The sequence below is a fragment of the Chionomys nivalis genome, chromosome 26 (genome assembly GCF_950005125.1).
Source record: "Chionomys nivalis chromosome 26, mChiNiv1.1, whole genome shotgun sequence".
Classification (NCBI taxonomy): Eukaryota; Metazoa; Chordata; class Mammalia; order Rodentia; family Cricetidae; genus Chionomys; species Chionomys nivalis.
The window spans coordinates 16299962-16322870 of NC_080111.1; the positions used below are offsets into that span (position 1 = coordinate 16299962).

At 43.2% G+C, this 22909-nt stretch overlaps 1 protein-coding gene across 9 annotated transcripts in view; it reads left to right on the forward strand.

The window, feature by feature from the left end:
* Nucleotides 1–22588, forward strand: part of Srpk2 (SRSF protein kinase 2) — a 179443-nt gene extending 156855 nt beyond the window's left edge. For 4 of the 9 annotated variants that reach the window (XM_057758673.1, XM_057758670.1, XM_057758671.1 and 1 more), the window contains 6 exons: nucleotides 4820–4920; nucleotides 5014–5121; nucleotides 10964–11033; nucleotides 11545–11637; nucleotides 12009–12101; nucleotides 21001–22588. In XM_057758673.1, the coding sequence (XP_057614656.1) occupies nucleotides 4820–4920; nucleotides 5014–5121; nucleotides 10964–11033; nucleotides 11545–11637; nucleotides 12009–12101; nucleotides 21001–21185 (650 nt within the window). In that variant the 3' untranslated portion in view covers nucleotides 21186–22588. The remainder of the gene's footprint in view (nucleotides 1–4819; nucleotides 4921–5013; nucleotides 5122–10963; nucleotides 11034–11544; nucleotides 11638–12008; nucleotides 12102–21000) is intronic. The other 5 variants (XM_057758676.1, XM_057758674.1, XM_057758678.1 and 2 more) reach the window with 2 other exon arrangements.
* Nucleotides 22589–22909: the final 321 nt, after the last annotated feature.

Consider the following 22909-nt stretch of genomic DNA (forward strand, 5'->3'; position numbering starts at 1 on the left):
CCTCTATTTGCAGTTTCTGCTTACTTTGCTGTTCCTTTGGGAAGTTTACCAGGTCTATACATCTTAAGTGTTGATACCACCGTGACCTCTGTTCTGACATAGTTCTTCTTATGCTGTAGTCTTTTCTCACTTACTGTGCCTGTCCATGATTTCCTTTGGCTGCTATGGGATTGATGGCTCAATCCCTGTTGATTGACTCAATTCCTACTGAGTCATAGCAGCATATAGGGTCCAAGGAGAAAGTGGTGGATCTGCCCCAGTGCTTCCATTCCCAGTGAGAGTGGCTCGAGGTATGAAGTAAACCATGTGTGGGGATGCTATGGATCTTAGCTAAAACATGCTGTATTGTGTTGGTTATCATCTGCACGCCCATTCCTTTCTGTCATATGTGATGGTTTTTGTCAACTTAATACAAGTCATTTGGGAAGAAGGAACCTCAATCGAAGAATTGCTTTCATTATATTGGCCTGTGGGCAAGTCTCGGGGGGGGGGGGAGCATTTTCTTAATTAATGATTGATGTGAGATGCCACAGTTCTGTGCTGTATTGGAAAGTTGAACAAACTGTAGGGAACAAGTGAGTAAGCAACATTCCTCTCTGGTCTTTGCTTCAGTTTCTGCATCCGGGTTCCTGCTTGAGTTTCTGTCGTGATTTCCCACAATCATGGTTGTATTGTGGAAGTATAAGCCAAGTAATCTCTTTATTCTTCCAAGTTGGTTTGCTCAGTGTTTTATTATAGCTACAGAAGGCAAACTAGGTCACCCTTGCCAGCCACTTCATATAATAAATAGGATCTTACTTGCCTTGGCCCTAAGGTCCAGATGGTTGTTTGGCTGTATTGTTTCAGAGCCTTTTGGCTTATTTCTGTGTATTGTGCCTCCATCTGCAATTCCTGGTTTCCTTCCAAATCACTCTTTCAGTTTTCAGATCAGTTCCTTTGTTCCTAATTCTTCACAGCTTTTCATGGGGTCCAGCAGTCCTCTCCACCGTGCTACCTGTGCCTGTGAGCAGCACAGCAATCAACTGAAGCACAGAATGAATTATTAGGGCACCTCTGTGAAGTAAAGGAGTTACTTTGAAAGTCTCGCTCAATAAATAGCTATATATGTCCTCTACTTATATTCAGAACTAACATTTTGCCATGGTATATGTATATTTTATAGAAACTGCATGCTATAGATATTAAGGATACTTTTAAATATTTAAGCATTTATTGTCTGAAGAATTAACCAAAGTTTTTTTGTTACTCAGTTCATTCTCAGGTCTCCTCTTTAGTTTGAAAATAGTTTTTTATTTTCCCTGATCCAAGGTATGGTAAAACAGTGTAAACCCCCCCCCCCCCCCCGGAAGTAAGCAGTGGTGTGAGTTTGTGCTGGTTTTTGCCATTAGAGCGAGATGTACACATTATAGAACTGTAAAAACAGGTCAGGGCCAAATCATAATGTTTTAGAACTTAGATGCCGGGTGAAAGGATACAGCCTTCCAAGTACCTGATAGCCCTTGATAGTTGAGATGAGGAGATTGTCTTAGGTCGTTAGCTGCTAGAACAGCCACGGCAGCCAATGGACATATCTTGTCTTACGAATCTGAAGGGCAAAGGCTCAGAGCAGAGTGGTCTGGTGAGTTTGGCTACTGGGTCTCTTTGGAGTCCTTACTCCATAATCCTTTTAGTCAGTCCTGATCAGGTTGCCATGGGATGGACATTGTATTTTATCTCTTGATCCTTAGGATATTCTCTATCTAGCAATACACGTGTCTTTTAAAGCATATCCCATTATCTTCTTCCTGTTCCCCAAATGATCTGTCTAGCTTGATACTCTGAATCATCCCTCCATAAATACTGAGCATTCCTCATTGTGCTTCCAAACAGCATGCTGATGCCTCTGGGCCACCCCAGCTGGCGGTCTTTCAAAACTTTTGCAGATTGTGTGCTGGACTGTGATAAGGGTCTCTGAAGTGCCTGCCTTTGCCTGGGAGTTCTTTCTCCTGCTCGTGCTTTCCTTCAGTACCAGCCCTCCCAGAAAAGTTTCCTCAGGGGCTGGCAAAATGGCTCAGTAGGTAAAGGCACTTTTCCTCCAACCCTCGTAACATGGATTCAATCCCCAGAACACACAGTGTGCTTGTTCTCTGTGTGTCACCTTCATACAGGTGCTGTGCTCCTCCCTCCACACCACACGAAAATGGAAAAAGAGAAGAACAGATTTTCAGCATCACTTTCGCAACCATATGTCTTCTTAGTTTTGTTTTTCTTTGTGGCATATAGTTTTCTGGTATGTTAATATGTATTGCTTGTGTGCTTGCATTATTACCTATATCTTCCCTTTTTGTCTCTGCCTCTCTCGTCTTTATGAGACAGGGTTTCTCCATATAGCACTGGTTGTCCTGAAAATCATGTACAGGCTGGCCTTGAACTCAGATCTCCCTGCCTTTGCCTCCTGAATGCTGGGATTAAAGGTGTGTGCCATCACTGCCTGGTTATTACTGGCTGTATTTTCAACCAGTGTGTGACATGAGTTTCCTAATTCTAGTGTGTCTTTTTTATTGTGTTTTGGCACCATAATGGCATATAAAAAGGGCCTTGGTAAGTGTTTGTCAAAGGAATTGATCAGGTATCAGCATTGACTGTCCTAGTTCTGACCCTCGTCTAGATAGAGAGGCTGTTTGTACCTTTGTCTTAGCGTGTTTTAAACATGTAGTGCATAACAGAGTGCTGTCGGCTGTCTCATCACCTACCATCTTGCTTGACAAAAGAGATCAGATTTTGAGAAAGTACCTTCAAATTCCAGTGCTTCCTAAACTAAAACCTGCCATTTTTATCCATGTTCTAGTGGAGGTAGAGAAAAGTTAGCAGCTTTTCATTTCGGAAGGGAAAGAGTGCCAGTAAGTCATTTGTGTTAGCAGCATCATCATCAGAAAGAAACGCTATGGCAGGTCACTCGGGGTGACTAAATCTAATCAGTGTACGTCCAGGCACACTTAGGAAGGAGTTTGCAACAGGTGTGAGTACATCTGTGTTCGATGGGTTTTTTCAGTGCTGTAGTCAGGGCCCTCCCCTCACATGGAAACTGAGACACTCGAGAAAGAAAATCAGAGACACACAATTATATTTTATCACCTCTTGTGTTCTCATACAATTAAATTATTGAAATAAATTGCCTATAATTGTTTAAGACACATTGTAATCTGAATAGCTTAGTTTGAATAACAAAACTAGAGGATAATAGCATGTTACCAGATTTAGTTTAGTGAGCATTACAGACAAATGTTAGCTGCAAAGAAACGATTTAAACATGTGGCAATGTTGTCCTGAAAGCAGACTTCCTCTAATGCATTTGAATCACACAGCTTTAGAGGTGTCTTTAAAGACAGCCACTAGGAGAAATTAGTAGATTATGAACTACCTGCTTCCCTGGTACCGACATCCGCCAACCCAGCTACCTAACCTGAAGTCTAGCACCGAAAGTCTATATAGTTTCTCAGTGCCTGTTGACTCACTAACTCTAAAGCAAAATTAAGTCCTGGCTATTCAGGCAGATACTCTTCTGACTTGAATATGCATTTCTTTGGGGGTAGAGGTTATTCCATTTCATTCCTTCCTGAAAATAGTCTCAAAGAATTTGGCATTTGCTAGGCTTGCAATTCATAGGTGTCGAAACTAAGATTTGAATTCATTTGAACAAAATTGTTCTTGACGGTGACAGTGGGGGAGGTGGTGTTGCGGGTGTGTCTCCAGCCAGTCTCCTCCATTGGTCAGAGCGCTGCCTTCTCTTTCATTATCATTATTTCCGAGTCTCTGTGTTTCTTTTATTTTCCCTAGCTCCTACCTAGTCTTTGATAAAAACCCAGTGTGAGTGACCACTCTCATACAGGGCGGGTGGGCAGAGGGCAAGTGGCAGGAAGAGAACCTCTTTGCCTGTCTGGCCCAAGTTGATTCATAAACTCAGGGAAGGCTGTCAGAGTTCAAACCCTGACCAGAGTTGAGACCCTGTAGCCTGCCTCTGGATGATCTGGATGGTTTAGGTCCTGGTGGCCCTGCTTCGGTCTGCCCTGCTGCTATGTTAGCAAGACTGACCTAACCTCCTCTATGGGATTTACCAAGAAACTGAATCCCCTTGAGCACCATGGCTCCTCAGTTCAGTACACTGAAAGACACAGTACACACAAGCATTAACCTGGCATGAAAAAAATAACTCCCCAACAAGGGCATTAATGTTCTGCACTGAGCTGAGTTTTCTCAATAGTCTTAATAGTCTGTAAATTCCAATTCAATATGACCAAAAATGTGAGCATGGAAGGGCTCAGATTAAGTACGAAGATGAACGTGCTGACCTGCGCTAACTGCTTACAACATAGCTAAGGCTGAGCTAAGAACTTTTCTGAATTCAGTGACCCTAGGCCTGGGCCTGCTATAGGTCATCTGAGTCTGCCTTAATGGCCTACTTCAGCTATTGAGACACTGGTTTGGCATCTTCCTGTTCAAAACTAAACCATAAAAGATAGCCTCGGCCTATAATCTGCTTTTGCTTATCAGTTGTCAAATAACCCTTGATATCTTTGAATGTTCAGTTAAGGAAGCTGTAATAGGGAATGCTCTCAGTGTTGAGGTGGTATTCATGATCACATGGCGTCGGTGAACTGCATACTGCTCAGAACCGACTGGTTACCCACGTTTATCTTTAAGTGGCTTTAGTGTTTCTGCAGTAGTTGAACCTGCAGGATTCTAGGTTTATCCTACAAATAGGCTGTACTTGGCAAGCACTGTGCTCACACGTGCTAGGCTCTCATCCTGTGCTAACTGTCCTGCTGTTTGCTCATGGCAGCAAAAACCCGGGCAGCTGACCTGTTGGTGAACCCTCTGGATCCACGGAACGCAGATAAAATTAGAGTAAAAATTGCTGACCTGGGAAATGCTTGTTGGGTGGTAAGTAGAGTTTTCATTTTACATTTTAATCATGATTTTGTGTGAGGAGATGCTCTTTTTGAAACAGTATTTATCACATCTCTTCCTTTTCAGCATAAACATTTCACAGAGGATATCCAAACACGTCAGTATAGGTCCATAGAAGTTCTGATAGGAGCCGGCTACAGCACTCCTGCAGACATTTGGAGTACAGCATGCATGGTAAGAGCCCCCTTTGCCACTTTCTTCCCTAGAAATGACTTCTCTTTAATGCTCTTGATGGGGTAGAGTCTTGCTTTTAGTCTCTGGAAGTTTCCGTGCGTTTCCAGCTCCCTGTCATATCGAGGGGTAATGTCAGATGTCTTCTCACAGGAGAGGGTGACTGTACTGGGGAGTTTGTAGCACTGACAGGTGACCTCTCCCAGAGCTTCAGGAAGGCTCTTTCGTTGCTTTCTTTCTAACTCAAGAGTTCTGCCTTGTTTTCTGGCTCTCCTGAGACAGCAATGGTGGCACAAACGTCCTCAGTTTGAGTCTGTTTCCCCAAGAACACAGTGGTCCTCTCCTGGGGGCAGCAGGAACATCCCTTTGACTTGGGCATTCTAAACTAAACCCAGAATCGGCACACATCATGTAAACAGGTGTGTGTAGCTGTATGTACACATATATGCACATGCATGTGGAGGACAGGGATCCTCGGTGTTATTCTGGTTTTCTTGAGACAGGATAACTCATTCTAGAACTCTTGATTAGGTTCAGTTGGTCTGCTTCCCTAAGTGCTGGTTTTACAAGCACTGATATATGAATTCTGGAGATGAAACTTATGGGCTTCTATGGCAGACACTTTACTAACTGAGCCATTTCTTCATCATCTTCAGCTCAGTATCTTTTTATTTGTTTCATTTTTGAAATGTAGCCCAGACTGGTTTGAGTGCTGAGATTCCAGGATTGCTGCCATTTGCCCTAAACTGTGAATTGAGAAGCATGTGTTGTCCTCACTCATAAGCTAATACCAGGTTGTCTTTCACCAGGTTCAGCCAGTTTGGCACATTCCTCTCAGTCAGCTTCTTGTTGTTCTTTGGTGGGAAAGGTGGCATGTGTGTTCGTGTAGTTTCCAGTGCTACCATGTTTATCCTATTTAGTATTACTTAATTTTATTGTAGTTCTAGGCATGGAGCCCAGAGGTTCACACCCAACAGGCAAGTATTTTTCTTACTGAATCACATCCTCAACTCTTTTTTTTTGGTTTTTCGAGACAGGGTTTCTCTGTGGCTTTGGAGCCTCTCCTGGAACTAGCTCTTGTAGACCAGGCTGGTCTCGAACTCACAGAGATCCACCTGCCTCTGCCTCCCAAGTGCTGGGATTAAAGGCGTGCGCCACCACCGCCCGGCCATCCTCAACTCTTGCAATCACTTTTTAAAGAAATTCTCTTTGAATATCTAAATGAAAGGGTTCCCATACAAGGCTTAGTGTTCATCTTCTGAAAGGAGAGGGGGTAAAAGGGGAGAACAGAGTAAATATTATGTTTACCTGTTGTTCAGAACTTAATCATTGTTTTGAATCTTCTGTATTTGATGTCCAGTAGTGCTAATATAAAAAGCATTTTAACCATTTTAAATTTTTTGGTCAGGTGTGATGGCACACGTCTTTAGTCCCAGCACTTGGAAAGCAGAGGCAGGCGAATTGCAGTGAGAGCTGCGGGCTGCGTTCCTGCCGCCCCAGCCTCTGGGCCGCCTGACTAGCTTATGCCCCAAAAGAACGACACACAAACTGTATTCTTTTAAACACTGCTTGACCCATTTCTGTTCATATGTGTAGCACCCAAGGTGCGCTTACTGGGAAGATTCTAGCCTACGTCCATCCTGGGTAGGAGTTTCATCGCGTCTGCTCTGGAGAGGAGAGCATGGCATCTGTCTCTGAGAGGAGTTGCCCTGCATCTGAGCTCACTTCCTCTTCCTCCCAGCATTCTGTTCTGTTTACTCCGCCTATCTAAATTCTGCCCTATCAGATGGGCCAAGGCAGTTTCTTTATTAGCCAATGACCTTCCTCCATCAGCAAATCTCTGTGAGTCCAAAGCCAGCCCTGGTCTCCAAAGCGAACTCCAGGGCAGCCAAGGCTACACAGAGAAACCCTTCTCGAAAAGCCATAGATGCCCCCCCCCCCACACACACACACGTGTAGTATGTCTGTATACCCGTTGTACATGCCTGGTGTCTGATTCCCTGGGACTGGTGTTACCACTGATCTGCCTTGTCTACACTAGGAACTGAACCTGGGCCCTCTGTAAGAGCCGCAAGTGCTCTTAACCACTGAGTCATGTCTCCAGTCCAGTGTAAAAGCATTTTGTTAAGCAGATAATGCTAGGTGATGTGAGGACATGAGATGCTTTTATCATTATCTGAGATGATTGATGTGGCCAGATATGAAATACGATGCCTTCCTAGGTTCTTGTTCTAATAATTCCAGAAAATGAATTTAAAATTTGTTTTTCAATGAGATCCTAAAATCCAGATATAGTGGCTGAGAGAAGCTTCTGGCTATGTGATAGTTAACTTTATTTTCAGGGTCGGTGTGGAGAGGTTTTTGCTTTGCAGTGTGAGGGTAGAGGGAAGGCAAAGGCCAGATTAGAAGGAAAGGATGCCTTGACCAGATGGGCTGTGTGTGCTGGGCGGGCCCTGGCAAGGCCAATTTCCATTTGTCCTCAGCAATACAGAAGTCCGTGTGCCAGGGCTGCTAAGGGTCAGGCTCTGAGAACTCTGAACCCTGAAATCTTGTGCTTCTAATTTTGGATATTAAGGTTGGTGATATAAACCAGAAAAGCAGGACATCACAGGTATGTGGGTAGCAGTTGAGCTGTTGGCAGACATCCTCTTATACCAGGCTGTCTTTGTCCCTGTGCTCTGTGCAGTCTTCTGACCGTCGACCATGCTCTTGCTGTGAAGTGTTTATACATCATGAGACACTAAGGAAATGCTGACTCTGTCTCCGTTTGTCCCCCTTTAAAAAAGAGACTGCTTCTGGTGTTCTCAGTGCTCTTGGGGCTGCTCCGAGGTTGTTGCCAGTCCAGTTCCCTCCTTACAAGTCACAGAGGAGGAGCCAGAGCTTGTTCACCTTTTTCCCCCTCTGAAGTTTAAATTTGCCCAGCATTGAAAAGGCCATAAATAGTTACTGCAAAATTCATAGCACTTCCAGTTTTACAAGTGGTATAACTCGACCAGAGGCTGCATTGGAAACAGGAAGTTCTAGGTGTGATGAGGCCCCTACTGCTGTTGGGAGGACAGTTTGGGCTCTGTAGCTGGACAAGTACAACCAAGAAAGGCAGCAGGATCTTCCAGTTCATGGCCTTTAGCACCTTGTGGGCATAAATGTGTAGTGTATATCAACATGAAGTCTGTGTGCTCACTGCTACCTCTTTGTACACAGTGTCTTTGTTTAAATAGGGGAGTTCTTGTATCCCCATGATGAGTCCTCATCACAATCAGAATGAAAAAACAAAATTTTAATTCTGACAAAATTCTCTAGACTTCTCCAGCAATGGTCATGTCATGACCTTATTTGGTCAGAGCAGAAAAGGAAGTACCTGTTCTCCCTGGAACTTAGAACAGTGGTGGGGAAAGTCCTCAAGGGACTAGACTAAGAAGAGGAGGAATGTTGTGGGGAGCTGCGGGCTGTGTTCCTGCCGCCCTAGCTCCTGGTCGCCCGGCTAGCTCAGTCGTAGAGCATGAGACTCTTAATCTCTCAGGGTCATGAGTTGGAGCCCCATGTTGGGTGCCAGATGAAGGCGAAGGCGTAAGTCACAAACACCAGTTTGGAATTATGATTAATAAAATGGTTATTTATTTAAAAGGGAAAAAACTTACAGATCACCGTCACAGACAACAGCCCTCTGCGCAATCAGGAAGGGAGTCTAGTCACCGGAAGCAGAGCAGGAAGTAAGAGAGCGAGGAGGGAAGTGGCTGCTTTTTTAAAGGGAGAGAGACCACGCCCCAATGGGCTGGTATCTCAGCGGCTATTGGCTGGAGGAGCGGAAGGACCTCCCGCAACAGAGGAAGATTCCAGAGTTGCCTAATATTGAATACTAATCATAGAACTTGTGGTGGAATAGCTTAGTATATTGATGGCAATAATGTTCCCTACTTCCACAGCTGCTAGCATTAAAACATTTTTGTGACCACAGTGGGGAGGGCTGTTTTCATTCTAACATGTATTTACCCTGCTGTATGTCATATTTATTCTAACATGTTATTTGCCCTGCTACATGTCATATTCATCCAGGGATCTATTCTCCCGTTCTCTTCTTTTTTTTTAATTCTCTCTTTTTTTGTTTCCCTCTTTTAAAAAAATATTTATTTTTATTTTATGTGTATGGGTGGTTTGCCTGCATGTATATTTATGCACCATATATCTATGCACCACATACAGGTGGATTCCATGAAGGCCAGAAGAGGATATCAAATCCTCTGGAATTGGAGTTACAAAAGGTTGTGAGCCTACCATGTGGGTGCTTGGAAATGAACCTTGGTCCTCGGAAAGAGCAGCCAGTGCTCTTAATCCCTGAGCCATCTCTCCAGCCCCAAGCTCTTCTTTTTATTAATCGTTTCATCGATAGTCATCTTTAAGTACTACACTGGAAACCTGAGTGCTGTTCAAATAATCATCTTCTTTAAAAAAAGTATCTGATAATATCAATGCTGGGCAAAGAGAAGCATATTGAGGGTTCTCCTTAACCCGGATCCCAGTGGCTTCTCCAGTCTCTTTCATCCTGTTAGGGCTCCAAATTTCCCTCCTGGCCTGCAGGTTATTGAATGCTTTTACAAGCATGAAACAGTCTTGTCCACTTGGAATTGGGGCCAAATAAATAATTTTCTTTCTCACAGGTTGGTCCAGCTGCCATGATTGTTAATTGGGTGTGTATGTCCCCGACCGAGAGTCTCTGCACTGTGTTGCAGCTGCAGTGCTGGGCTGTCAGGTTGTCTTCTGCTGAGATGATACTGCTGTGCCTTCTCAGACCCAAGTCTGCTTTGGGACCTCCTTCTCAATCAGGATGTAATTCATGTATTAAAATTAAGGGAGTGTGGCTGTGCTGTTAGTTGTGCAGCTGTTACCTGGTGAATGAGCCTCCAGGAGCGTGCTCGGCACTCTGGCCATTAGAAGGGAGAGAGAGGGGATGACTAATGTTGGGAATGCTCTTCAGCAGGAATGCGAAAAGCAGTCTTGCGAGAAGGAGAGATGTTGGCATGGTTGCCTGTTCACCAGCATCAGCAAGCAGGAAGAGCTTAACCACAGTAGCATTAAATCTGGGAGAAGCTAAAAATGGAAGTTAACCTTTAAAAAAAAGTTTTCATTATCAGCACAGTAGCAGTTGATGTCTTTGCATAGCTCACAAAACCAGACTCCTGTATGTATAATGAAAAAGATAGTTTGTTTTCTTTCTTTTCTTCTTTTCTTTTTAAAAATTAAAAAAAAAAAATCAGACTTCTGGTCCTGAGTCTTTTTCTGAGCAAAGTAAGTAAAAATGAGTGGACTTCTCTTCACGCTGATGTTGAGGGATAGTAGGTAGCAGCGTGAGGGCCTGGAGGGTAGAGGAGAAGGGAGTCTTGGTTCTAGGTGCTCCTCTGGTTGAGTCAGAGATGAGTAAACTGATGATGACCAGGATGCTGGAACTAGTCCTTGATCCTAAGTGCATCGAAAAAGCCCAGCAATATCTGATCTGATGGGCCTTGGACTCACAGGCCTGCCTGAGTCCCGAACTTAGCCTTATTTCACTCTGTGTAGAAGCTGTCGTGTGCAGTGACCAGAGCTGCTGCTGACTGCTGGATAGCTCTGTTCCACTTCCTACAGTGGGAGGAGAGCCTCAGCTCTTCCCTCTCCCATGAGAAGACATGCAAAAATAACCCTGTAGCTTCTGTGAACTTTTCTGGAAGAAAGGAAAACTAGGGGTTGGGCTTTTCTAGGATGTTCTTTGGTCTGCTTGTGGTTCTCTGCAAAAATAGCCTTCCTCTAGCAAAGAACTGCTGGCTCTTGAGCCACCTCTGAAATGTTCAGCTTGTCGTGTGTTGTGTCCTAGGCATTTGAGCTGGCAACAGGAGACTATTTGTTCGAACCGCATTCTGGGGAAGACTATTCCAGAGATGAAGGTGAGTGTTGTTGCCCACTGAGTACCTTGGTGTGGATCTAGAAAATATTGTTTACTGTTTGGCTGAAGCAGAGACAAGTTTTGCTTTGAGTTTGAAGCCCCCTAAGTGCTGGTGAATGGGCAGCACCCACCCGACAGTTTTCCTGGTCCATTACGGTCGCTCTGTGGCTCCTTTGTCTACCGCTCTGCTGCCCATTTTGCTCTCCTGTTTGGGAGCTCAGTTGAAAACCAGGGAATTCAGACTTGAATTCCTTCTGTGAACCTGCCCATCTTCATGCTTCCTTGCTTGCGATGCTGAGGTAGCCTGGGGTGAGCTGGCCTCAGTCACTGTTGCTGCTCCAGTTGGTGTCTGAGGCCTGCCATTCCCATGAACCTCTGCATGGATGTGCTGCAGACATTGTTGATTTGAATAGTTCTGATTTTTTACTAATTTCACTTTTCCCCTCTTCTTTTATCCCATCCTTCCCTTTGCCCTCCCCATTCCTATATCCTTTTTTTTTCTCTCCTCATAGACCACATAGCCCACATCATAGAGCTGCTAGGCAGTATCCCAAGGCACTTTGCTCTGTCTGGAAAATATTCTCGGGAATTCTTCAACCGCAGAGGTAGTACCTCTTCTCTTTGAAAAGTGCCACGATGCAGACAGAAATGGAATAGCTGCAGGAACAGCAGTAATGGTGACCAAAGCATTGCTTCTAAATTCCAAAAGCAGCTGAGCAGAATGCCTGTGCTGGTGTACATGCTGACGAAGACTAAGTGTGGTCTGTGCTGTGACACTGACACTGGCCTCGTGCTGGTACTCAGGACAGCTGAGTGCCCTCTGGCTTTTAGTTTTGAATCAACTGGACAAATCCTGTTTTTGGTCATTCAGGTTGCGCTCCGTTTCTGTCTGCGCGGGCAGTGATAGTGTCTGCATGCAGTGTACTGATTAAACTGTCGTGTGTTTTTGTTTTGCTGGCAATGTTTCCCAATGCAGATCACATAGCATTGATCATTGAACTGCTGGGGAAAGTTCCTCGAAAATACGCTATGTTGGGGAAATACTCCAAGGAGTTTTTCACCAGAAAAGGTAACGGTATTTTTGCAACACTGATTTTCAGCATAATCCTCTCCCAAAGGGAGAAGTAGTGCACTCATGTTTGGGCAGTGGAAAAGATCAAGACTTTGCAACTGGGGAATTCTTCTGAAGAAGGTACTCACGAAATAATCTGGAATCATCTGGTATCTGTGGAGCGAGACTTTTGTAAGAAAACAGGCTTCCAACAATCCTTACTGACTCCCCACATTGTCTATTCAAATATCTGTGGAAAGGAGCTCGATTGAGCTGAGATGGTGGCTCCTCTCTAACCCCAGCACTCAGGACAGTCTAGAGATGGGCTTCATATGTAGCCATGGGCATTTTCTTGGAGATGTCTGAGCTATTTGACACTGTATGGGGCTGTGCTGTGCACATGGTGATTGGTCTTATTGATACCATTCTCATTGACCATCCCTTGGCCGTGACGTCGAACAGTTGTTTGCCATTTGTAATCTCCAGGCTTATCAATGCTTAAAAATACCTCAAAGCCCCAAGGGTCTCCCCTCACCCTAAAAAGTGACTCCTCAGAAAAAGCTGGGACTCTTTAATCTTAGCAGTTGGGAGGTGGGTGTAGAAGGTGCAGAATTCAGGGTCATCCTCAACTAGGTTAGCATAGGCTACATAAGACCTCATCTGATGACAACAAAACTTCTCAGGTGCTGTTGCCTTTTGCGCCTCTTTGGTGTTGTTAATTGTTTTTACTAGCTTAGGTTCAGTTTTGTTTACATTCTCCTTTAAAGAAAGTTTGTGTGAGGACTGGGGAGAAAGCTAGTGGGTAAAGTGTTTGCCATACAAGCTTGAGCTGAAAGCATGTGCATTTGTAATCCAGGTGCCTGGAACCCTGGGGCTCTTCAGCCACTCAGTCTAGCAATGTCAAGCTCCAGGCCCCAGTGAGAGACTGTGCTCAAAAGAAGTTAACAGCTCCTAAGGAATAACACCCTCAGTTGTCCTCTGCCCTCCCCCACATGTACACACACACACACACATATATGCATGTCTTAAGAACATGTGTGTGTATATATATATACCCTCAGCTTGAGTAGGACATGGAAAGCCCAGTTGTTGTTTTAACTCCCCTTCCTTTCTCCCATTCCTCATCTCTTTTTAAATTACATTTATTTATTTACTGGGGAGGTCATATGTGATATAGGGTGTACGTGGACCTCAGAAGACACTTTTGCTGTTGTTTCTTCTCTCCTTTTTGATTAATGCCTGTGATCTGGGGATCAGATTCATGCCAAAAGGGCTTTGCGGCAAGCCTCTTCACCTTCTAAGCTAGCCCCCTCCCCCTCCGTGTGTGTGTGTGAGTGTGTGTGTGTGTGTGTGTGTAGTCTTTTGTCTACAGTCTACCATGTGTATACATGATTCCTACAGAAGCATCAGATACTGTGGGATGGTTTTGAGCTGCCATGTGGGTATTGAGAAGCAAACTTTTGGAAGAGCTCTCTAACTACTGAGTCATCTCTCCAGTCCTTTTTTCTTTTTGAAACAGAGTCTTGATCTCCTGGCCTCTAGCCTCAGCCTTTGCAGTGCTGGAGCCATAGACATGGTGTGCTCCTTGGCTCCTTAGGTTTTGCAGCTGGCTGGAGCTGTAAGCCATTAATTCAGTATCTACAGCAGCAGTGGCATATCTTCTTACTCCTGCCTCCTGGAGTTTCTGGGAGATGTACCTGTCCTATTGGGCACATTTCACATGGGCTTTTTTCTCAGCACCCATGCTCCCAGGACGTGTGTGTGTGTGTGTGTGTGTGTGTGTGTGTGTGAACAACCATTTTTAGCACTTGTGCTTTAGGACTTAAGTGCTTAGGGTTTTTTTTCAGCTACTTGTTTGAAAGTGATTTGCAAAGAGAAAGTTAGTATGCATTCTTGTACTCCCACCCTTGGTATCTGTCTATCTCAGGTTTAAAAACAGGGTTCCACTGGTTTTCTTTTTTTTGTTTGTTTTTTTTGTTTTTTTTTTTTGTTTTGTTTTTCAAGACAGGGTTTCTCTGTGGCTTTGGAGCCTGTCCTGGAACTTGCTCTGTAGACCAGGCTGGTCTCAAACTCACAAAGATCCGCCTGCCTTTGCCTCTCAAGTGCTGGGATTAAAGGCGTGCGCCACCACCGCCCGGCTGGTTTTCTTTTTAAGCTTTATTTATTTTGTGTATATTTTATGCAGTTTTTTTTCTGTCTACATGTATGTGTGTATACTACACGTGTGCCTGATGTACAGGAAAGTAAGCAAAGGGCATCAGAACGCTGGGACTGGACTTATGGATGGTTGTGAGCTGCCATGTGAGTACTAGAAATCGAGCCTGAGTCCTCTGCAAGAGCAATAAGTACTCATAACCACTGATACATATCTGCAGTTCCTGTCTTTTAACTCTTGATCCTCCGGCCTCAGTACCACTATGCTGTGTACTTAATACTCTTTTTAATGTGGCGTTACTGTGGTAAATAGAATGATTTTTCCCATTTGGACATAAGAGAGACTCTGTGATAAGGCCATAAATCCCTTATGACCAGGAGTTTGGGTTTACGGACTCCTTTCTGGTTGTTGGTTGGTTAGTTATAACCATGGCAATCAGAAGAGGGTTGGAGCCGGGCAGTGGTGGCGCACGCCTTTAATCCCAGCACTTGGGAGGCAGAGGCAGGCGGATCTCTGTGAGTTCGAGACCAGCCTGGTCTACAAGAGCTAGTTCCAGGACAGGCTCCAAAACCACAGAGAAACCCTGTCTCGAAAAACCAAAAAAAAAAAAAAAAAAAAAAAAAAGAAGAGGGTTGGACTTTGACAGATGTACAGTATTAGTAGGAGAAGTGAAGACGTGTTATGAAAGTATTTCTATGAGAATGAGAAAATGAGTTTTGTTTTGTTTTTAAATAATAGGCTTTGTAGACCAGGCTAGCTTCAAACTCATAAAGTTCAATCTCCCTCTGTCTCCCGAAGGTTAGGATTAAAGGCATATACCACCATGCCCAGTGTAACATGCCACAGTTGATAGACAAAAGCAGAATGTAAAGTTGTCATTTTGTGTTGAGCCATATCTGCAGTACAACACTCATGAATTGTTTACTAGGAATCCTTTTCTCTCTTTGTTCTGAGGTTTCCACCCCTACCACTGGTCTGAGGAGGGCAGTGAGTTTCATGTGTTAAAATCAAGCATCAGGTGCAGCTTCTTACGAATTCCAGAAGTCACAACCAGTACCAGTTCTGGCCATTCCTTGGCCAGACGTTAAAAACGGAACTGAATTTTGAGACAAGCAGTGTGGTTACTGCTGTTACCCAATTAAGGTTAATTGGCTGCTTATGTTCTTGGATGTGGACATTACCCACCTGAGACCATAAAGAAACCAGAATGTGCTGGGTGTGGCGTGTAGGAGTGAGGTTGGAGATTTACTTTGAATTGAAGGCCAATCTGGGCTACATAGTGAGATCTCATCTCAAAATGAGTAAAGGAGAGACCAGTTAGGATGTGTCGCAGTAGAAATCAGTACCACTGTGGATTTTGTTCTTTCTCTGTTCCCCAACAGGTGAGTGGTAACCCCCAGGGGGTTGGTGAGTAAATCAGTGATCCTCACTAGGCTGTTTTCTTTGACCATCTGTAGCCATTGTTTTAGTGAATTTATTGTGTTAAAAATGAATTTATCCACTGGGCAGTGATGGTGTACACCTTTAATCCCAGCACTTGGGAGGCAGAGACAGGCGGGCTCTGTAAGTTCGAGGCCAGCCTGGTCTACAAGAGCTAGTTCCAGGACAGTCTCCAAAACTATAGAGATACCCTGTCTCAAAAAACAAAACAAAACAAAAAAATGGATTCATCGAAGAGGATAGGTTACCTAACTTGTTCCCACATGGAGCATCAACTACAGTGGGAACATCTGACTATGCACATCCGATTTAGCTCTTACGATGTCATTAAATTCAGGGCTCCTATTAAATTGCTCACCAGGTAAAATTTGCCCCCAAGTCAGGCAGCCTGACTTTGACCCCAGAACTTAGGGGAAGGAGAATGCCTACTGCTTGCTCTACGTACTCCTGCATGGCACATGTGTTCCCACACACAAAACAGATGCTTCCAGATGCTATGGATGTAATAAAGGGACTAGAAGGGTGACTTGGCGGTTAAGATGCTACGGATGTAATAAAGGGACTAGAAGGGTGACTCAGCAGTTAAGAGCACTGGATGCTCTTACAGAGGACCTGGGTTTAATTTTCTGCACCCACATGGTGGCTCACAATTATCTGTAATTAAAGTTCAAGAGGATTCAACAACTTCTTTCAGCTTCCATGGGCTCTAAGCACACACATGGTGCACAGATATGTATGCAAGCAAAATGTTCATGCACAGAAGAAAAAATTGTTAATAAAAAAGTAAAGATTTAATTAAATTGAATTGAATATGTCAGAAGTGCACTGAAGTTCACATGCGACAGCTCTGAGTTCTGAGGTGGGATAGTGAGGGAGGTGAGTTTTCACAGAAACACACTACCACGAGGTTCCCTGTGCACATCTCAGGCTGGCCTCACACTCTTTGTAGTCCATATCTTTAATTTACATATTTAAGCTGAAACTCAAGAATGTTTAAAACTTAACCTCCAGGGTTACCTGAAAAGTAGCTGACCTGTGAGAACTGTAAGGAGCACAGCCGGTGGGCGCAGGCTCCTCGTTGCTAGTACTGACAGGCTTCATGTTGACAATGTTCTGCTCTGTTTTCTTGGTTTCAAGTTGTAAAAGAATCAAAAGGTTCTCATATCATTCCAGTTTTACATCTGCATGGAGTGTGTGATTATCACAAGGCTTTAGGAACATGAGGAATACCTCTGGGAAGGATGGACATGGTCAGTGGAGGCTAACTCAGAAACAACTGGGAACAGAACACAAGCACAAACCGGAACAGTGTGACTACTCTAGCACTTCCTCTTGCTCACACGGTTTTGCCTCAAAGGCCACTGAGGCAGTGGACGATGGGGGTGCATGTGGATGATGCAGTTCCCGACAGCAGAGCGCTGCAGCCGAAAAGAGCACTCACCATAGGCTGCACAGAGTGGTCTTAGTTATTGTGTTGTTTTGTTGTTAAGACTTGTTTTCTGTACGTGAGGTGTTGTTTATGTGCACCATATGTGAGCCTGGTGCCTGCAGAGATCAGGTGTCAGGTCCCCTGGAATTGGAGTTGCAGATGGTTGTGTGTCACCATGTGGATCCCAAGAACTGAACCTGGATCCTCTATAAGAGTGACAAGTGTTCTTAACTGTTGAGTTTCTCTAGCTCTGATTGTAGGTTTTTTTTTTTTTATTTATTCATTATGTATACAATATTCTGTCTGTGTTATGCCTGCAGGCCAGAAGAGGGCACCAGACCCCATTACAGATGGTTGTGAGCCACCATGTGGTTGCTGGGAATTGAACTCAGGACCTTTGGAAGAGCAGGCAATGCTCTTAACCTCTGAGCCATCTCTCCAGCCCCCTGATTGTAGGTTTTAAGGACTGTTTTGGTACTTAATCTAAAGCTGTATGATCAGAGCAGTGAAATTACTGTAAATTTGAAATAATTTCCACCATATAAGCAGAATGTTCCTTGTTCAAAGTACTTCAGACTGAAAGTTTTGTGGATTCTTGAATTCCTCAGACTTTGAAATATTTACATACACATGCAAAACTAACTTGATGATTTGACACAAGTGGATATGAAACTCACTTCTTTTTCATGGACATGTAAATGCACATAGGCTGTCACAGCTGGCATTGAATGTCACTCATCATATGAGTTCCAGTGTGTAATTTTCTTTTTTATCATGATGGTGCTCAGAGTCTCAGATTTTGGACTAGGGATTATAACTCAATGATCTTCCTGTCCTTGTTAAGTACTTTTTTCACAGATGGTGTGACATGGTGCATCTTTTAGTTTCTTTTGTTCCATATCTAAAAATTCTGTCAATAACAGAGCAGAAATACATTTATTAAAAATTATGTATGTATTGTTTTCTTTGTTCCTATACCCAGTTAGTAGAATATAACTATTTCTCTGGCTCTTGCATTGTGTTCAGAGTTATACTGTGGAGGTGAGTGTCTTGTGTAGTAATACAGAGCTGTAATCCCATCGTTGAGGATATGAAAACAAGATTGACAATTCCAGGTTAGTCTGGGCTATATAATTATAACGCTGTCTCAAAAAAATATATGACAGTGTAGTGTGTGGGGGTGTGGTATGTGCAGTGTGTGTAGGTTGTATGCAAACACTGTCCTATTTTCTTTAGGAGATTTGAATATCCTTGGATTGTTGATGAAAGTACAGTTTCTGTGGGTTGAGAGATGAATGTACTGTTTGATGCCCATTGAAGGAAGGACCTTATCTTAAAAAGTTGGTAGATTGCATCAGTAAGTTCTGTTCTTGTGGACAGTACTTGCCAGCATTTGCATTCATTGGGAACTTATGTCAAGGCAGAATAATTGTCAAGAAAGTTTCTTCTGTTACCAAAGATTGAGCCTCAGTGTTGTGTGTGAACTGTAATCTTAACTGTTGGGCAGTGATGGCTGTCCTCGTTTTGTGGTTAGGCTACTGAAAATGTACCTGGGAGGTGTTTGCTGCCTGGAGAACTGGGTTCTAACATGCAGCTGCTTTCCATTTCCATCAGTATATTTGAAGTCCTGTGACTCTGTAGAGCAATAGCTTTGAGACTTTTATCACATACATCACATCATATGTAGGTTAACTTCAACAAGTATATATGCTTTATATTCAGCTTTTTTTTTGGTTTTTCGAGACAGGATTTCTCTGTGGTTTTGGAGCCTGTCCTGGAACTAGCTCTTGTAGACTAGGCTGGTCTCGAACTCACAGAGATCCGCCTGCCTCTGCCTCCCGAGTGCTGGGATTAAAGGCGTGCGCCACCACCGCCCGGTTTATATTCAGCTTTTAGCCTCCATTCTAACCCTGATCTTATTTGACTATGTCCCTAGAGCTAGACTTCAATGATCTTTTAGATTTGTTTCTAAATTTTTCTTAGTTTATGTATGGTATGTGTGGGCGCCATGTGCCACAGCACATGTGTGGAAATCAGAACAACTCTGTGGAGTCATTTCTCTCTGTTACACTTCACAGAGTTCCAGTGATCAGACTCAGGTCCTCAAGCTTGCACCGTTTTGTGGCAAGCCCGCTTACCCTTTGAGCCTCTAACCAGCCTTTGGATAGACCTGATCTTTACGAACTGTTTTTATTTGAAGGTCTTCCTTTTCCACTACTAAAATTGTGGGTCTGTTTCCTTACTAAGCCTAGAGATCTGATCTTTAGTATTGAAGCAGCACTTAACTTTGTTGCTAGCAGTAGGAAGCTTGTTTGTTACTCACCCTCTTTAACCAGGAACCATCCCAAAAATTTCTTTGTGGAGTCCTGTGTATAGCATGGTGGTGATTCTGCAGACAGCCAAGAGTAGCCACTGAAGAAAGCATAGAAAGAAAAGGGCCATGGGTGGAGGTGGGTGTGGGATTGCTGTGATTCTTGACTTGTTTTTTGCATTTGTAGGAATCCTATCTTCTTTTTGTTAGGGTTTGAAAGTTGGGGGCCGGGGTATTTCTAATTGGTTTGCATGAATGCAATAGTCCAGGCCTCTGATGCAAATCACCAGAGCACTCCTGCAGCAGGGGTTCTCAGCCCATTTGCATGAGTGCAATAGTCCAGGGCTCTGATACAAATCACCAGAGCACTCCTGCAGCAGGGGTTCTCAACCCCTGGGGGGCAGGAGTGTTGCATGTCAGAGAACCTGCAAATCAGATATTTACATTATGGTTCATAACAGTAGAAAAACTAGTTATGAAGTAGCAATGAAATAGTTTTATGGTTGGGGGTCAGCACAACATGAGGAACTGCATTAAAGGATCACAGCATAAAGGAGGTTGAGAACGTATTACAGCACGTGGAAGAGAAGACATACTGTTGTGGTACCAGGGCTTGAGTGCTGGGCTCCACTCACCTGGCAGTGTGCCACTGAAGGCCTGGTATGGATGTGGCAGTTGACATAGTTCCTAGATGTGTAGGAGATGCACAGGGGCTCAAGAAGGCCACCTTATAGGCAACAGTCTGTGAACATTTTCGAACACACAGAAATGGAGTTGTTCATAGAGTGAAAGTGACCTGGAATACATTTTTTTTTTTTAACAAGGGTTTTTCTAGCACACGGGCTACCTACTTACTGTTCATTTCCCTGCTGTGTCAGGGAAATTTGGGGGGCTAGTGACACTTTCATAGTACAGGTGACACATTAGAAAAATTTTAACTTCGTGTTTTATAAGGAATTGTCCTTGAGATGGTATATTTTACGACAAAATGTAGAGAAGAACAGCATTTGTTTTGGGTCTTAACTAGCTCCTTGTGGCTGTTTATCTAAATTTAGACAAATTAGAGTTACTGTGTTCTTTAATCACACTGGCTGTGTACATGTGCCTGTTAGATCGTGTAGCCCAGTGGACATCTGTACCGCCAGAGAAACTTATCAGCATTGTTCTAGGGGCACAGACTTCCTTCTCTTTGCAAGGTAAAATGCAGTAATATAAGGCCTTCAAATGGTAAGCATCATACAGGTTTTGCTAAGCAAGCTTACAAATTACAACAGCACCCAAACTGAAGTGAGAGTGGCTCTCGGGTGGTGGAAATGCAAATATTCTGTATACTTTTGTACCTCAAGAAGCTCAGAGCTGTTTATACAAACTCTTAATCCATTTACATCCACCTTGCTAGCTTGGACAAAATCATTAGTTCTTCCATGAGACTTGCTTATGAGGAGAGAGCTAGTTTCCTTTGTTGTTTCCAAAGTTTTGAGAGTTAGATTGCCTGCTACATTGAAAAAAGTCTGTCTGGACCAATTAAGTTCAGGGATGTGCAAACCAGAGCTTTTGTAATTGTGTGCGTCTTTTTCTGCAGGAGAACTGCGGCACATCACCAAGCTGAAACCCTGGAGCCTCTTTGATGTACTTGTGGAAAAGTATGGCTGGCCCCATGAAGACGCTGCACAGTTTACAGATTTCCTGATTCCAATGTTAGAGATGGTTCCAGAAAAACGAGCCTCAGCGGGCGAATGTCTTCGACATCCTTGGTTGAATTCTTAGCAGATTCTACAAATATAGCATTCTGAGCTAGCAAATGTTCCCCAGTCCATTGGACCTAAACAGTGGCTTTCATTCTTTAACAGGATCACAAGTGAGCTGGCTCCACACTCAGACCTTTGTTTGCTTTGAGGTACTGTTGTTTGACACTTGGCTTTCTGTGCACCATGATCCTGGGGACGGGTAGGGTAGTCTCTGTCTTCAGCTAAGTAGTTTACTGGCCATCTTCTTCTGGAAACAATAACATGTCTCTAAGCATTGTTTCTTGTGTTGTGTGACATTCAAATGTCATTTCTTTTTTGAACAAAAAATACTTTCCCCTTTGTGTTTTGGCAGGCTTTGTAACTATTTATGAAGACACATTTTAGCTGAGTATTACATAATTTACAATCTTAAGAAATTATCAGTTGGAACCAAGAAAGAATGAGGAAATACACATTTTTTTCTTCTGGCAAAGGGAAATCATTCCTGTATTATAGTGTATGTAACTGTTATTTTGCATAAATAGGGGACGAGGATTCACATTCAGAAAAGCTACCCAGTCCTGAGTGCTTTTTAGCATACATTGCATGTTGCAGATTTCCACTGCTTCAAGAAGTTGCACAAACTTTTCATTCCATAACAGTCCAAATGGCTCTGGATTCGGTGCCACTTGAAAGGAAGGCTTTAAATTGTGGCACTTTAAAGGAAGAAAAACTTGGCTTTCATTCAAAAATTTATGCTATAATCTAGCAGTCCCATTTGTATTTTTTCATATTTTTAAAACTACTTTTTAAGAATAAGTCATTCCCACTTAAAATGTGATGGCCCAGTGCCTCCTATCAGCACTGTAAGTTAAATATGTAGATTAAATTGGACAAGAGAAATATGTTGTGTGTGGAATGAAAATAATAATATATTTTTGGAAAAGCATGATCGTGTTTGTCTAAAACACAAGGTGTGGCTTATAGTTTGCAGCACAGTGGACAGAACACTCCTCACAGTGATCATGTTCATTCCATAAGCAGCTTTACTCGCTACAGCAGTTTTACTCCTTTTCATTGTCTTTCCATGAATGAGAAAATAATTTCCCCTTTGCAGGCCGCGTACAATTTTAGTTTATGCAGTTCCTTAAAATTAATTGTAGAATTCAGGATACAAACCATTAGTAGGCAATACAATTTTAGAATGTAACATAGAGAGGTATATTTAACCTCTTAGAAGTCAGTGAATTGAATGTCCTTTTTTAAAAAATTTTTATTCATTAAGGTGCCTCGTTTTTCTTGACTTTGTTCATTAACATTTATCCATATGCCTTTGCAATAATTAGATTGTGAAAAGCTAACAAGTGTTGTAACAATAATCCTTTGTTTGGGGTGCTTGCACTTGTCTAAAAAATTAAAGTGTTTTGGGTTTTTTTTTCCAGACATTGCCTTGGTCATTGCCCTGTATTTGCTCTCAGTAGACACCAAAGCTAAAGGAGGCACAGATGAAGGCATAGGACACATTAAAGCTTACTACCAGTTCACTTGTGGATTTTAGGAATGAGGCTTCAGTGTGGATGGTCCCTTTTTTAAAACCAGTGTTTCATCATAAGTGCTCCGTTTTCTTCCCTCCTACCCCTTAGCTTTCACTCTGAGCAGATAATACACATATCCTTTAGGAGTTAGCATTGTTGTATCACACGCTTGTGAGGTAGAAGGTTCCACTCATTTATGTACTGTGCATGCTGAGTTTTTCTAATGAGG